Source organism: Strongylocentrotus purpuratus, unplaced genomic scaffold, assembly GCF_000002235.5.
Source record: "Strongylocentrotus purpuratus isolate Spur 01 unplaced genomic scaffold, Spur_5.0 spur5_scaffold_19, whole genome shotgun sequence".
In the NCBI taxonomy this organism is placed as follows: domain Eukaryota; kingdom Metazoa; phylum Echinodermata; class Echinoidea; order Camarodonta; family Strongylocentrotidae; genus Strongylocentrotus; species Strongylocentrotus purpuratus.
This window is the reverse complement of record NW_022145604.1, coordinates 24,542,584-24,557,174: the sequence shown is the minus strand read 5'-3', so window position 1 is coordinate 24,557,174 and position 14,591 is coordinate 24,542,584. Positions and strand designations below refer to the sequence as shown.

The 14,591-nt window shown below is 36.1% G+C and overlaps 1 protein-coding gene across 1 annotated transcript in view; it reads right to left on the bottom strand.

Moving 5' to 3' along the window:
- Positions 1-14,591, bottom strand: part of LOC764826 (E3 ubiquitin-protein ligase HECW2) — a 125,530-nt gene that overhangs the window by 64,924 nt on the left and 46,015 nt on the right. The window contains exon 4 of the mRNA XM_030990658.1: positions 8,993-9,148. Coding sequence (XP_030846518.1) covers positions 8,993-9,148 — 156 coding nt within the window. The remainder of the gene's footprint in view (positions 1-8,992; positions 9,149-14,591) is intronic.

Below are 14,591 nucleotides of genomic sequence, written 5' to 3'. Positions count from 1 at the left end.
GATAAAGTTGTCAATGAGTATATAAATCAGCTCAGAACATGCATCTTATCATTATTATCATTTTATGCCAAATGATAAGAAACAAAAAAAGAATATATGTAACACTTTGTGACAAACTTTGATAACATGATCAAAATCCCTTCTGAGTCATTTAGAAAACAACCATCTCCTATCAAGATTCTTGAAATACATCATATTTTGTCACTGCACCTTTACATTTGGAGGGAGGGGGGGGGGGGGGGGTCTCTCTTCTAGAATAAACTCTGACTCTTAAATCTGCATCGATGACGAGCCACAATCCACAGAGAAATCCAATAACGTGTTTCAAATCATCTCCAATTTGAGAGGTCTAGCTTCCTCCTCATGAGACTACATGAAACAGGCCACTAGATGGCAGCAGACTGTTTGGCACCAAGAGGCAACATGAAGGGTCTATGATGTTGGACATATCTCGTGTATAGTCTTTGAAAGCCCTCTTTCTTGTTCTCATCATTTATCAGCTATTTGCAGGATAAGCAATGCAAATTTCCATGGAAACACATTTGTTGTTACAATAAATGATTCACACCTGACACATCAAAGTATTAAATCTGTCTGTCTGTGATGAGACTGGCAGAACCATTTGTCCAATACAAAGATTAAAAAGAAATATACTCCAAACAATTAGGCAGCGCCAGGCTTCCATCCATGGTGTATAAACAGCATCTGAGGAATTAACACTTCAACAAGCTCTGCTTCTAGTTAGTTCCTCTTTTCTTGTGCTATTTCTATTATATTTGTTTTTTCATTGTATATTTTTTAGTAATATACTTATTCATTGTATTATGTTTTGCATGAGAAATAAAAAATCATTTGAATCTTTGAATCATAAACAGTTACATAGCACTACTACGAGTTAGAAGTAGAATAACAGAGAGCACATACAGATGATATTTCCTGGTTAAAAATTAACATAATAATACTAATATGTAGAGCATTTTCCATTTAGATGTTCAAAAACACTTTACAATTATGTTATTTACAGAAGAGGTGTTTTGAGATATTGTTTGAAGGTATCGAGAGATTACTGGTTACTGGGAAATACTGATTAAGAATACAATTCCAGTGACAAAACACTTGGATTTTTATGCAGGGTACACAAGGACAATTGTTTCTTCACCCCTTTCTCGATACACAAATTTGCAAACTTAGGACGTTATACTTTTGTAGGACATCCTGAATTTTAGGAAAGAGAAGTCGTAAAAATTGAATCATAAATTTGAAAGTTTGACAAGATGACCTATTTATCATCCATTCTGTAACTTTGCCAAAATGAAGAACAGCTCGTTGGTCTCTCTGCAATAAAGTACACTTCTCATATTTCAAACCTTTAAGGGTGCATTCAAACGACACTTTTTCACCCTAGAAACACGTTTTTCAAAGACGTTTAGTTTAAAACACGGTTGCGTCCAAGCGATTTTTTGTCAGTTGTAAGGATAAACGTGTTTCAAAACGCAAACATGAAACGCCGAAAAAGATGCATTTTATAACGTCGCTAAAATTTGCTCGAACGACAAAGAGATCTCAATCATGATTCTATGACATCATTATCGTGTCTATTAAGTGTTGGGAATTGGAACTGCAATACACGTATTCTATTAGAAGTATCACCCTCCCTCCCCCCCCCCCCAACAACAACAAAAAAATAATAATAATAATATATATATATGTATAACTTTGTTTGTACAAATTTCTAAAGGAACTCATATGAAAAATATAACTTTATATAAAAATATACATTTAGCTGGGGATATTCATGGATGTTTAATATTTCTTTTATTTTCATTGAGTCATCTGTCTGCGAAGTGGGAATATGTTAGGTATCAGAGTTAAGCACTATTGGCAAGTTCACCATGAGATGGCGCTGTGCAATAAACAGTACGCTAGGGTTGAAAGTTCATCAGTTCAGTGTCACTGTAACATGCATTATGACAATATCCAGGCCCCTGTGATTCTCTCAATATCTTAATCTCCGTACAAGGTTCTAGAATCCTTCCTCACACTAGGTCAGTGTCTTGTACTCATTAGGCCTGTACTCATTAGGCCTGTACTCATTAGGCCTGTCCTCATCAGCTCGAGTTTGCCAAATAACCCCCTATTTTCAAAATCGAGATATCATCCCGAAGATTGAAGTTCCGTCTACACTAGCCTTCACCAGACCAGATACGCTCATCACAAACTAGCTCGGAGGGGCGCAAATTAGCCTGCTATTTCCAAAATAGCAGGATATTTTGGAAACAAGACCCAAGATTTCTCAGATATTTTCTCGACCAAATATCTCGCTAATTGCAACTGCGGGCTGATGAAGTCGCAAATTAACTGGTTAATAATTACTTGGCAAACTTGAGCTGATACTTGGCAAACTCGAGCTGGTGAAGACAGGCCTATTAAATCACGATTGATTCACCACCATGTAACATGTGATGTCCACTCATCACAGTTGCTGCTGTTGTTGGTTTAGTTTCCATAGTTCATCTCTTAAAGTGGGTGGGTCGTCAGTTTCCATGAGACGAAGCTCATAATTAGCTGACACCAGACTTGGTGAAAATACCATTAATGGGTGTACAGGTCTGCACACAGCAAACCCGTAGTCCAATCAAGAAATACCACCTTGTCTCTCAGAGAGTCTTGGGTGATGTAAATGTCGGATAAGGACTTTACCATATGTAGAAAAAACAGAGCATTACATAAATCTACAGCAAAGAATTTATCATGCTCATTTGTCTTCATCATGACATGCATCGTTAACCATAATTAAAAAAATTATAGGTCCCAACTCGGTATCTTGAGGGACTCCTACATTGCTAATTTTTACATTTGAAAATGCCCTTCTAGCTCTCAACATATAATATTCAGTTCTCCTCCATTTTTCTGATATCAAACAGGGCCATAATTCCTGGGACAATTACAAGGACTCTTAAGAAGTGTGATCAGAAATCTAATAATTTGTGTGTTAACAAAAACAAAATCTGACTAATGAGATTTTGATCACTATGACAGAAAAATCAATTTAAAAAAATTCAGCATTTTTAGTGAATAACAGTGAATTTATATCTTTTATTTTGTATTACAGCTAAGTCCACCAGCGGAAGTGAAATCAGGCAATTAATTTTATATATCCCCATATACACATGAATAGGCAAAAATAAAGTGAGGATTGAAAACCACACAGTTTAAATCTCACTTTTTATTTTCTTGATAACTGGCAACAAAACTTTTATATGAATGTTTTCAATTACCGGTAGCTACACAATTCCTATACCACAAAAAGGACTACTTTGGTTTTTCCTTACCACTAACAGATTACTATATCTAAAACATTAAATTTCTGTCATCGGAAAGATGAATCAAACACATCGTCACATACATCAAACACACTGACACTAACACACCAATTTCAAATTTGACAATTTCAAATTGGCCAGTATTAGAACTTCTGCTATTTATGTCTAAATTTCCCTTCATTTCCCTTGGATGACTTTCTATCAGGCCGTTTGCAGTCCTTGTTGGTTTTGTTTCGTTGGAATAATTCAATTTCTAATTTTATCCTGCCATTAATGACTCAATCTACAGATGATAGCTACCCCAGGATGCCATATTGAGTAATGTTCTTTGTTTTCTATATCTCCTGAATCCATGTCTTTTATCCCCCCTCCAATAACCCATTTCCATAAATCTTGAACTCGACAAGATCAGGATTTGGGGAAAATCAGAAGATTTCCTGTAGATTTTCACCTCCAAATTTAAGTCTTCCGTTCGCGCTGCTGCTCTTTTAATCACCCTTAATGCGGAAAAAAAGCTAGAACACTTCCGACAAGAGAGCCTGTCCTATTTCCTCATTTCACACCCGTCATTTCTCGCACTATGATTTCTACTTTTTTGGCGAAATGGATGACACTTTTGGGAAACATCTGCTCTGAAAATCTCACTTATATTTCTAAATGGATAATCTGTATTATAAACATATTTCCTTTTGCAGTGCTGTTTTTGGATTTTGCAGCTAAAAAGATGTGATCGTTAATAGTAAATTAAATTCCCTACAATGTATTCAAGTGAATTTCATACTTTGCCACATGTTCTTCTCATTTCAAACTTTAGAGTTGGTCTAGAAATCTGTAAATAATCATGACATGACAACTTTTACAAAAGTTTCCTTGATATGTTTGCTAAATAAAAGAAAGAAAGGAAAAAAGGAGTAGAAAATAGGGATATTTGAAGTATACATATCACACAATATCATCAAGATTGTTTCATAGATTCTTCTGTTTTTCACAATTTTTTCTCTCATTTTTCCTTTTCTTTTTCAAAAAGTATGAATTTGAAGGCAGTGAACCACACAAGAATGCAGTTTGAACACAGAAAAAAACTTCCAAAATGTTGTTAAAAAATATTGTTGAAGTAAACCTCATCCAATACTATTTCAATTCAGAATAAAATCAAAGCTCTAAATATAAATTTATATTTATATACATGTATATATAAAGCTCTGAAAATGAATGGCTTTGAATAGGACAGAAGCTATTTTGATAATGTAAAGGGTTCTGGTTTTGTGTAACTCTATTAAACTTCACAGTAGTCTGATGTGAACACAGAGATGGGGCACTACTAAATACTTTCACAGTTGTTCCTCGGCATCAAACCATGTCGTAATGAAAAGCTTCCACATTGTCAAATGCACAGGAAATAGAGAATAGAAGGCCTAGTATTTCCGTTCTTTCAAACTCATGCTCCCCCATCCCCCCCCCCCCTCCCATCCACACACAAACACTGTATGCATTTTAACTTAAACTTTTTTAAATAATTCTTTTAAAAATAAAGAGCGAGTTTCCACATTGTTAAATGCACTGGAAATGAAGGAGGCCTACATTTGTACATGTAGTATTCGAACCCATCCCACCTACCCACACACACACGCACACACACAACCACCCACTCTCTGTCTTTCCTCTCTTAAAAACAACTTTTTTAATTTCTTTTTTGAAAAAAAGTTTCCACATTGTCAAATGCACATGAAATACAAAATAGGGGTTCAAGTATTTTGGTTCCTTCAAACTCATGCCCCCCCCCCCCATCCACACACAAACACACATACATTTAAACTTAAACTTTTGTAATATAATTCTTTTACAAATAAAGAGCGAGTTTCCACATTGTTGAATGCACTGGAAATGATCAAGTAGTACTCAAACCCATCCCACCTAACCATACACATAGACACAAACTTTCTGTCTTCCCGTTCTTAAAAACTTGCTTCTTCAATTTGTTTCTTCTTGCAAACGAAACGTTTCCATATTGTCAAATGCACATGAAATACAGAATACGAGTTCAAGTATTTCGGTACTTTCAAACTCATGCCCCCCCCCCCTCCACACACAAACAACCAAATACCCCCTGTCTTCCCTTTTTTTTTTAAACCTTGAACTTCTTGAAAACTATTTCTTAAATAATGAAAAGCAAGCTTCATGCACATTGTCAAATGCACAGGAAATAAAGGAGGCCTGGGGGTGTTTCACAAAGATCCCAAGTCAAACTCTAATTTGGACATACAAATTATGGAGAGCCATCTGTAGCCTTAAAATAAAATACATTATAAATCAAAAATTCTACTGTTTTAGAAATATCCTTGATAATGGAAAATATGAATGATTTGAATTAACATTTTATGCTTTTCAAAATAACTTTTACAAAATATTTTCAAAGATGCTAACGGCTTTCCATAATTGTTAAGTCCAACTTAGAGATAAGATCAACCCAGGATCTTTGTGAAACACCTCCTGGTATTCAAACTCATCCATCACTTCAAACATGCACACACATCCACCCTTCTTTGTCTTCCCTTTCTTTGAAACAAAAACTTTATTCAAATTAGACCTAAACTTTTTCAGTTTTTTCTTCTGATATTTGAAAGAATGAAACACTAAACGTTCCTATTCCCCCACACCTGTTTGAGGAGAAGGAAGTCTGCAATATGCCGTTTAGTCCTAGGAATAGAGAATGCATGGTGTAGTCTACATGGGGGTTATTCCCTAAATTTAGAGGCATTTCAACAGAGCCCCCCCCCCCCCCCCTCCTCTTAGGTTATGAGTAACCCCACTTCCTTCCTGCTATATACCTTCAAGTCCATCATAAAACCTTGTCGAGATGATCAACCCTTTCTCTTTTATTTATGGATGGAATTGAGGTTTTACTTACCGGTATTTATTTTTAGATATAAGATTTTAATTTTTTTTTTTTTAATTCACTTGTATTTAAACAATTAAAGGCTGCGAATTGAATGGCCATGGGGGTGTTTCACAAAGATCCTAAGTTGAACTTATCTCTAAGTTGGACTTAAAAATTATGGAAAGCTGTTAGCATCTATGATCATTTTTAGTAAAAGTAATTTTAAAAGGCATAAAAGGCATAAGTTTCAATGAGAAATGTGTAAAATAGAGAAAAGGTAGTATTTCTATCCAGATGGTAATTATTAAGCAGGTCAGACTGCATGATTACGGTATATTTAATGATAACTTAGAACAGCACAAAAAGCAGTATTTATCTCACACAAACCTGACATCTTTCTTGCACAGGATGGATGAATCGATTGCAAGAATTCCTTCCGACATTACAGCTAATTTCTGGGATTTCATCGTCTAATTAATGTCTTCCACGCGCACATTCTTCGAGCTCATGTTTGATAATGTAATCTGGCCTTTGACTAATCACTTCTGTGTATTTTCTTGGCACAAACACGGAATTACCTCCTGCGCAGGATTGTGTTCCTAATTTCATGTGCATGAAAACAGGTAGTGCAGAGGATGCCGTCTTTCACAAGACCCCTTTCACACCAGACGTGGTAAACTGTAATATTGTTTTTAAAAAACATAACATTGTGGCAAAGTGGGTTGTATACCACAGTTACTCCTGCAACAATTGCTCCGTGGTAATTTTCCTACACTAACCCAATTCCCAACTTCGACCCTTGACCCAACATTATACCTATACCCTAACCTTAATCCTAAAACTAATTTGAAAGCTAAATCTAATTCCAATCCTTACCCTAATCCCATACCTGTCAGTGCACTTTGCAAAGTAAACTATTTTACTTGTAAGTGAACGCACAGGAGGGGTTACAAACAAGACCAAGATTTCTCTGGATATTTTTCTTGACCAAATATCCCACTAATTGCAACTGCAGGCTGATGAAGACTCAAATTAAATGGCTAATTCGAGTTCAGGATAGTTAAAGTTGCGGGTTATTTGGCAAGCTGATGAAGACAGGCCTTTTGTGTGCATCATTTCTACCATTATTATCAATCTGTTTGTATTTGTATTTGAAATCCAACCTCAAGTTCTATTTTGCTACTGGAGTTTCTTCAGAACATTTACGGCATCGGGTGTAAACGGGACCCAACAGGTTGACAACCCAGTTTCACTGCCTCGTCTTTCCATCCTGAAACAGGATGGTTTAATTCTTTTATTCGCCCACTCCTTCGCCCAATGTTTGGAGGAAAGCCAGTTTGTGTAGGGCAGCTCATGTTGTTTTTCTCCCAAATCGCAGGAATAACAGACTGTACTTTTTGATGACAATGATAACTTTCTTAAAGGTGGTATTAACTGTTATCAGCCATATTTTACGAAGAATAAGACAAAAAGTCTTGGTTAAATGTCTTGATGTGTACATTGACTAAATAATGAGTAATGAGAAATCAATTAAAGCTGTTATGGACCGCAAGATGAAGAAGAGACAATGTGCTGATCAAATCTTGAGGTCTAGATACAGAGGGGATATATTGATTAAGGGTAATACTAACTGTTGTAATAGCTATAATCATAAAACCTGACTGAACTGCAGGATAAACAAAACACAGTCTCCATCAAGTAACAATGTTTATATTGATTGTAAAAGGTTATATTCATTTTTAAGCCACAACAGGAACTCAATTAAAACTTTGCATGCTTCAATACCAGCGAAACTCTTCATACAGAGCTTTTCAGCCACCTGTTGTTCACTTCAACAAACAAAAACCAGATAATACCAGTTCTATCCCAACACAAAATGGAATTTCCATAATTTGCACACACCTTCTGAATATTAATAGAAACATATGTTGTTTGCATTTCCAATATTTACCTGATAAAGAGCTAGACAAATGGGTCATATTTGTCTAAGTCATCTTCGTTACTATTCAAATGCACATTGGATAGTCAATTTGCACACCAGGTGATGTCGTTCAGTGGTCTAGTGGTTCATTGGCTTGCATTTCATGTTAGAGGTTGAGAATTCAAATTCCAGCATAGCACTGACACTATGAAAATGAGGGACAAAGAAAGCGGACGAAATATACAGTTCCTCAGGTAGATAAAGGAACATCCCTTCACTGCTATTTTGTAAAAATGTGTAGAACAGGTGAATATGCATGTGACACCTGTTCTACGCATTTTTACACAATAGCAGTGAAGGGATGTTCCTTTGTCTACCTGAGGAACTGTATATTTTGTCCGCTTTTTTTGTCCGTCATGTTCATAGTGTGATGCCCTTTGGCAAGGAAAGTAATCATCATTTGCCACTCTTAATCAGAACACAAAAAGTGCTTGAGAAAGAATTTCTGGCAACTCGGTACCGAGGTAACCATATATTAGAAGGTTCTTGCCTATGACACCAAGGTGAAAAGTGGCGGATGTAGATAAACGTCTTTCAGGAAGACATACTGTACATGTACGTTGTGTAAGGGCTGAGCTGGGGATTGAACCTACAACCGTCACATCCACAGTCAATTATTGAAAGCACTCAGCAACACCTCTTTCAAACACACCCTGTTCAAAACTTACGTGATAATGTGAGCTCAATATTTAAAAGAGGGTTGTTTTCATCTAGATAAATGCCCTGCAGAGGGACAAAAATTCTGAGCTAGGGCTTTGAACCTACAACCTTCACATCCAAAGTCGAGTATTGACACCACTCAAAACTTACCTGATAATGTGAGCTTGATAAACGGGTCGTATTCGTCTAGTTCTTCGTCTGACTCCGGGTCCCAAACATCCAAGTTCTTGATGTTGATGGTGGACGTACAGGCCCGTAGCTCCCCTGTAGCTCCATGGTAGTACTTAAAACATACCTTCGTTAAAGCTGTAATAGAGAGAGAGAGAGGGAGAGAGAGAGAGAGAGAGAGGGGGGAAATTATATTACATAACGTGACCTACAAAAAGTGTATAGTGTACATACATGTATATATTGTAATAGTGGTGGTTATTTTACCTGATAGCTAAGAAAGCAATAATTGCTTGTTAGTAAGCAACCAGAAGACCGACGGCTTAAGGTCCTCTCCGAGGGACCTGGTAATGAGGATTAATGCCTTACCAAGGGGCACTAGCGCATTGCCTCGGTTTTGAACCCGGGTCACCGGAATACGAGACCACCCCTCTACCGACTGAGCTATCGCGCCTCCTCATATACAATAAGAAAGAAACAAGTTCCAAAAATATCATTACAATACCGCAATACCGCTCTGGATAGCTTGGATTTTGGTGAAAGCTGCATGCTAATGTTGATGAAGGTACCCTTTTTTAAATACCATTAAGTCAATGATGTCAATGTTTAAGTGTAAGCTTTAAGTGGGATCAGAAGTTGATTGTGTCAAAAAGACATACAAAAGGAGCAATAATAAAAGGTATGGAAGATAGATCTACAGAAATAGCAGCCACTGCAATACATCAAACAAATCATGCATTGATTAGTTCTGGCCAACATCTTGAGTGAAAGTGCATTATCTGGACATCTGTAAAGGTCAATGATTTCATAATCCTCAAGCACATGACTAATTAGCCTTATTTTCCTGTCCTTGCGTTACTCAGACCACAATGACCACAGACATTGACCTTAACTGAAGGCTGGACATGCTCCTTGTTGGAGTCAGCAGAATAATTTTGATACATCATTGATATTGAAAGTGGACTGAGGCCGGCCCCGGAGGCGGCTCGACGTACATTTGTGTAACATCAACTTTTTTGAAAAGCCAGACTGAGGCCGCCTCCATCCAGTGATTCCAGTCTACCTCTAAGTTTAACACGCTTTAACGAGACCCAGCGGTAAAACACTGTAGTTTTCACTTTACAGCATCCTTAAAAGGTCAAAGGATCTAGTACAGAACCTTAATATGCATAAGTAAAACATCAAAGACTATATACCTCGTACATGGGGCCCTCTCTTTCAGATTAACATACATGATGTAAAGTGCCTCCACAGTAATCATGATTGCTTACAATTGTTGCACATCCTGTTGGGTTTACAATGAAATTTCCTGCCAAATCAGTGGCTTTCATGACAAAGAAACATATTTTTGAATAGTCATCTTATTGAGGTATGTGACTGCAGCGTATGTGTGACTGTGTGTGTGTAAAGGGGGATGGGGAGGGGGGGGGGGGCCTTCAAAAAAAATTAGAAACATGTTACCTCATCCCTCTACCCTACATTGCCCCCATCCATTTAATAACAAATAAAATGATGAGAAAAGATTATATAAATTTTAAACAATAAGGAACAGCTAGCTGGAAGATATTATCCTAAATCTGCAGGCCTAAAGAATCCACCTGTATACTTTGATACAGGCATGGAGATTCAACACCAGCATTTTGCTATATATTCCCTCCCCAGCGGAAACTCTTTTTTTTTCTTTCAAAGAAGCTCTTTTGCAATTCCCTTCGGAAAAGTGAGATTCTCAGTGATTTTATATGTGGACTGTATTTGATATCTAGCTATTTATCAGCTTTTATAGGTTATTCTTTCAAGATTTCCTTTCCTTGTTATACATTGATCAGGTTTTTACATCTGACAATAACATAAAATAAAATAAAGTAAAATCAAATAAATTTGTTTAAAACATTTGATAAAACACTCTTTCACCAGTTGTACAGGTGTATGCTAATTTACTGTTCATAGATGATTTTTAAAATAATTAGCAATTGTCTAGGTGTAAACTTTTTTTGGACTCACACCGTATAGCTCTCATTTCTGAACAGTATCTCTCCTTTTTGTAATTTGCTGCCTCTCCCCCACATCCCCCTAAAAACTAATGCTAAATTTTAGGAAGTAAACAACACATCTGCCATTCTTTCTTGGCACAACGAGCAAATAGGCAGGAAACATGTCATATAGCACGTATTATGATGATGTTAGTTGGGAAACGGTGGCAAAACGTTGATCAACTCGAAGGCTTGATGATTAATCTTTTACAATATCCAGTATAATGCACGCTATGTATAAAACAAAACACTAGAAGAACATGTACATGTCATGTACAAACAATGTTAGATTTGTAAGCCTACAACAAATAGTATGTACTTGTATGTACCGTAAATCTCCGTGTATAAGGCGCACCTGTGTATAAGGCGTGACCCTATTTTGGGGGCAAAAAAATAAAAAAATAAATAAAAAAATAAAAAATTGTTTTTTGTTTTGTTGTTGTTGTTGTTTTGTTGCCGAAAACCCACGCGGGGAACAACCTTCAATTTACATCGAGGTGCAGTTGAAGTTGTGAACTTGTCACAAATAATAGTAACAACAGTCTAAGGCTTCATGATACCAAGTGTCCCACACCAGCCTCATCACATCACCTAGCAGAAGCACTGTGTTCTATGCCAAACATCAATAGTCATGCATGATATGAATAGCATCCTCTAAATTTCTGACAATGGAGTACCTAGGATAGAACCTTGTGGTACACCATTTGTTATAGAAAAAAAAATTGAGGAATTATTATTATAAACTACATAATGAGATCTATTAGAAAGATTACTTTCAAACCAAGATGACAGACAAATTTGAGTGTTGTTGTAGTTTCCGAGTGGTGAGTCAACACACTGATTACTGAGCTAGGTAGGAGACATTGCCAGGTAAAGCGCCATAAATCGAAACTATAAAAAAAAAAAAAAAAAAAAAAAAAATTCTGTACCTGTGTATAAAACGCAGCGCACCCCCGACTTTCAATTTTTTTTGGCGGCAAAAAATGCGCCTTATACACGGAGATTTAAGGTATATTTGTCATGACTACACAAAAATCACATAAGTTCGATTATTTGTTCTTCAATTAAAATATTCAACAACAAAAATTGTGATTGATCATCTGACAAGCCAGTATCATGAGATAAAGTTGATTTCTGGGCAAGCGATCACAGCATGAAAGAAACAGTGTATGTAGGTCATCAGAAGTATTTGATACAAATACCTTCATTAAACAACACAAAATGAACATGTTTCTAATTTTCCGTTCAAGTGTAAAAAATATTCATTTACTCAATGGAGGTGTAAAAACTTCATATCAATTGCTAGCATAACTTTACAGAATCAGATACTATGCATTTGATTCTGAACTTTTTCTTTAGAGCTAGATTGCAGTATTGTTGTCTGTTTATCATCGTTTCTTCTTCCTAAATTCATTTCCCTCGCCTTGACATCTCAACAAAGTCACCTCCAACTATTATTAGAAGGGAAAGAAGTATCTCGTTCATTTGTTATTATTATTTTTCTGTAAACTTTGATTTGATGTGCACAGCAAACAGTCTTCATTATCTGCTTGATAAATGCATTATTTTTTTTAGTCTTTTTAGTTTTTAAAAATCAAAACAAGGGTCCAGTTAGCAAATGCAATAATAATAATAGACTGAACCAAATTTCTCATCTACACATGAAGCATAATCCTGACGATCCACGTCCTTAAAAAAAGGGTTGACACTACCAGGTGCCAGAGACAAATTGGCTCCCAAAATCTAAGTCCAGACATCTATCTTCCCTCCCCACTCCCCCTCCCCCAAACAAGACATATATATATTAATAATAATAAATAAATAAAAGAAATACAAATTTTAAAAGATGAATAAAATCAACAATAAAGTTTTAAAAATATTTTTAAAATAAATAAAAATTGTTACATAGGGCTCAGGCATGCAGGCTCTAACTTTAAAACCCCAAATCTAGACCCCTTTCCAAAAAACTTAGTTCTGCGCCCTGCTTTGAAATTGCATGGGTTATACGAGGGCAACTGAATGGACCTGGGTTATATTGCTTCTTAAGAACACAACACAACAGCTGTTTTTTTGTTCAGTTCCAGGTTTATCTACGGACCTTGTAAAGGTCTGTAATTCCTGGACCTAGATAGTGCCATTAAAAGTCCTGGGACATCCTGAATGAAACATGTCCAAAAACCTAAATGACCTGTTTTAAACCTATATCTTACTTCCCTGGTACAACTAAAGCAACTTGGTTTGGTTTGAATACCTGGGCCCTGCTTCAAAAAACTTGCAATAGCAAGGGTGTTATCAGGATGCAACATCCCCTGAGCCTTAAAAACAACTATTCCTCTCATAGGAGTCATTATATCTTTAATATTTACTAATGAGGCATATTTTAACATTTAAACCAATCTCTTGATGGACATGATGAGCTACAAAAGAGTATATGGGAAAAATAAAGAATCTTCACATGATCTTATCACATATTTTCAGACATTACACTATAAGCTTCCATGCACCCTCCCCTAAGTACAAACAATTTGTCTTGAGTTTTTCTAGTAGTAGGACATATTGGCGAAACATAACCATAATTAACATGAAATGCTAGAAGGAAAACAACACTGTTAAAAAATATTAAAAGAAACAATTTTGACATCAGAGACTTAAATACAGAAAATGCGGTACATGCTTTCCCCCAACCCCGAAACTCAAGTTCTTTGTCTAGTATTTTACTAATTAAGCTTATAATATTCAAAACATTTCAATCAATCTTCTTGAAGATTTAAAAAAGTGCTATGAGCTAATTAAAGAGAAATAAAAGAGAAAAAATCTTGACATCAAAGATTTTCAGACAATACACTAAAAGCTTCCCCCCCCCCCCCTCCCCAAACTAGAGTTGTTTGTCTAGAATTGTACAAATTAGGCATATTTTCAATCATTTCAATCATTTCAATTAAACTCTTTATAGACATAATGCTACAAAAGAGGATAATAAGGAAAGTTTTGGGGAAAAAATATTTTGAGAAAGGATCTTGACGTCATAGATTTTCAGACAATACACTCAAAGCTTCCCCCTCCCCGCCCCCAAACTCAAGTTGTTTGTCTAGAATCGTTGCTAAATAGGCATATATTCAATCATTTCAATCAAACTGTTTATGGACATATAATGCTACAAAGTAAAGTTTTGGGAAATATTCTGAGAAAGGCTCTTGACATCATGGATTTTCAGACAATGCACTACACGCATTTCCCCCTCCCCCAAACCCATCCCACATGTTAGGGGTGCGTAATTAGAGAGAGGGGAAGGAAGATGTAATTGTTTTTGTGAATTCGCTTCCTGTCTATTCATGCAAATTTATAACTGTTTCCTTTTTTGACGGAGGGAGAGATGGGATGACAATGCCTGCACTAATTGCTTCTCCTAGTACACGCTTTGCTACTTTGCTTTGGATAGAAGTACATGTACATGTATAGCAGTACATGTAGGTTTTGTTTCTGCTTATAACAGTTTTATAATTGTACATGAGGTATCTTCATAAACATTCTTTGTCTTAATTTGCATTGAA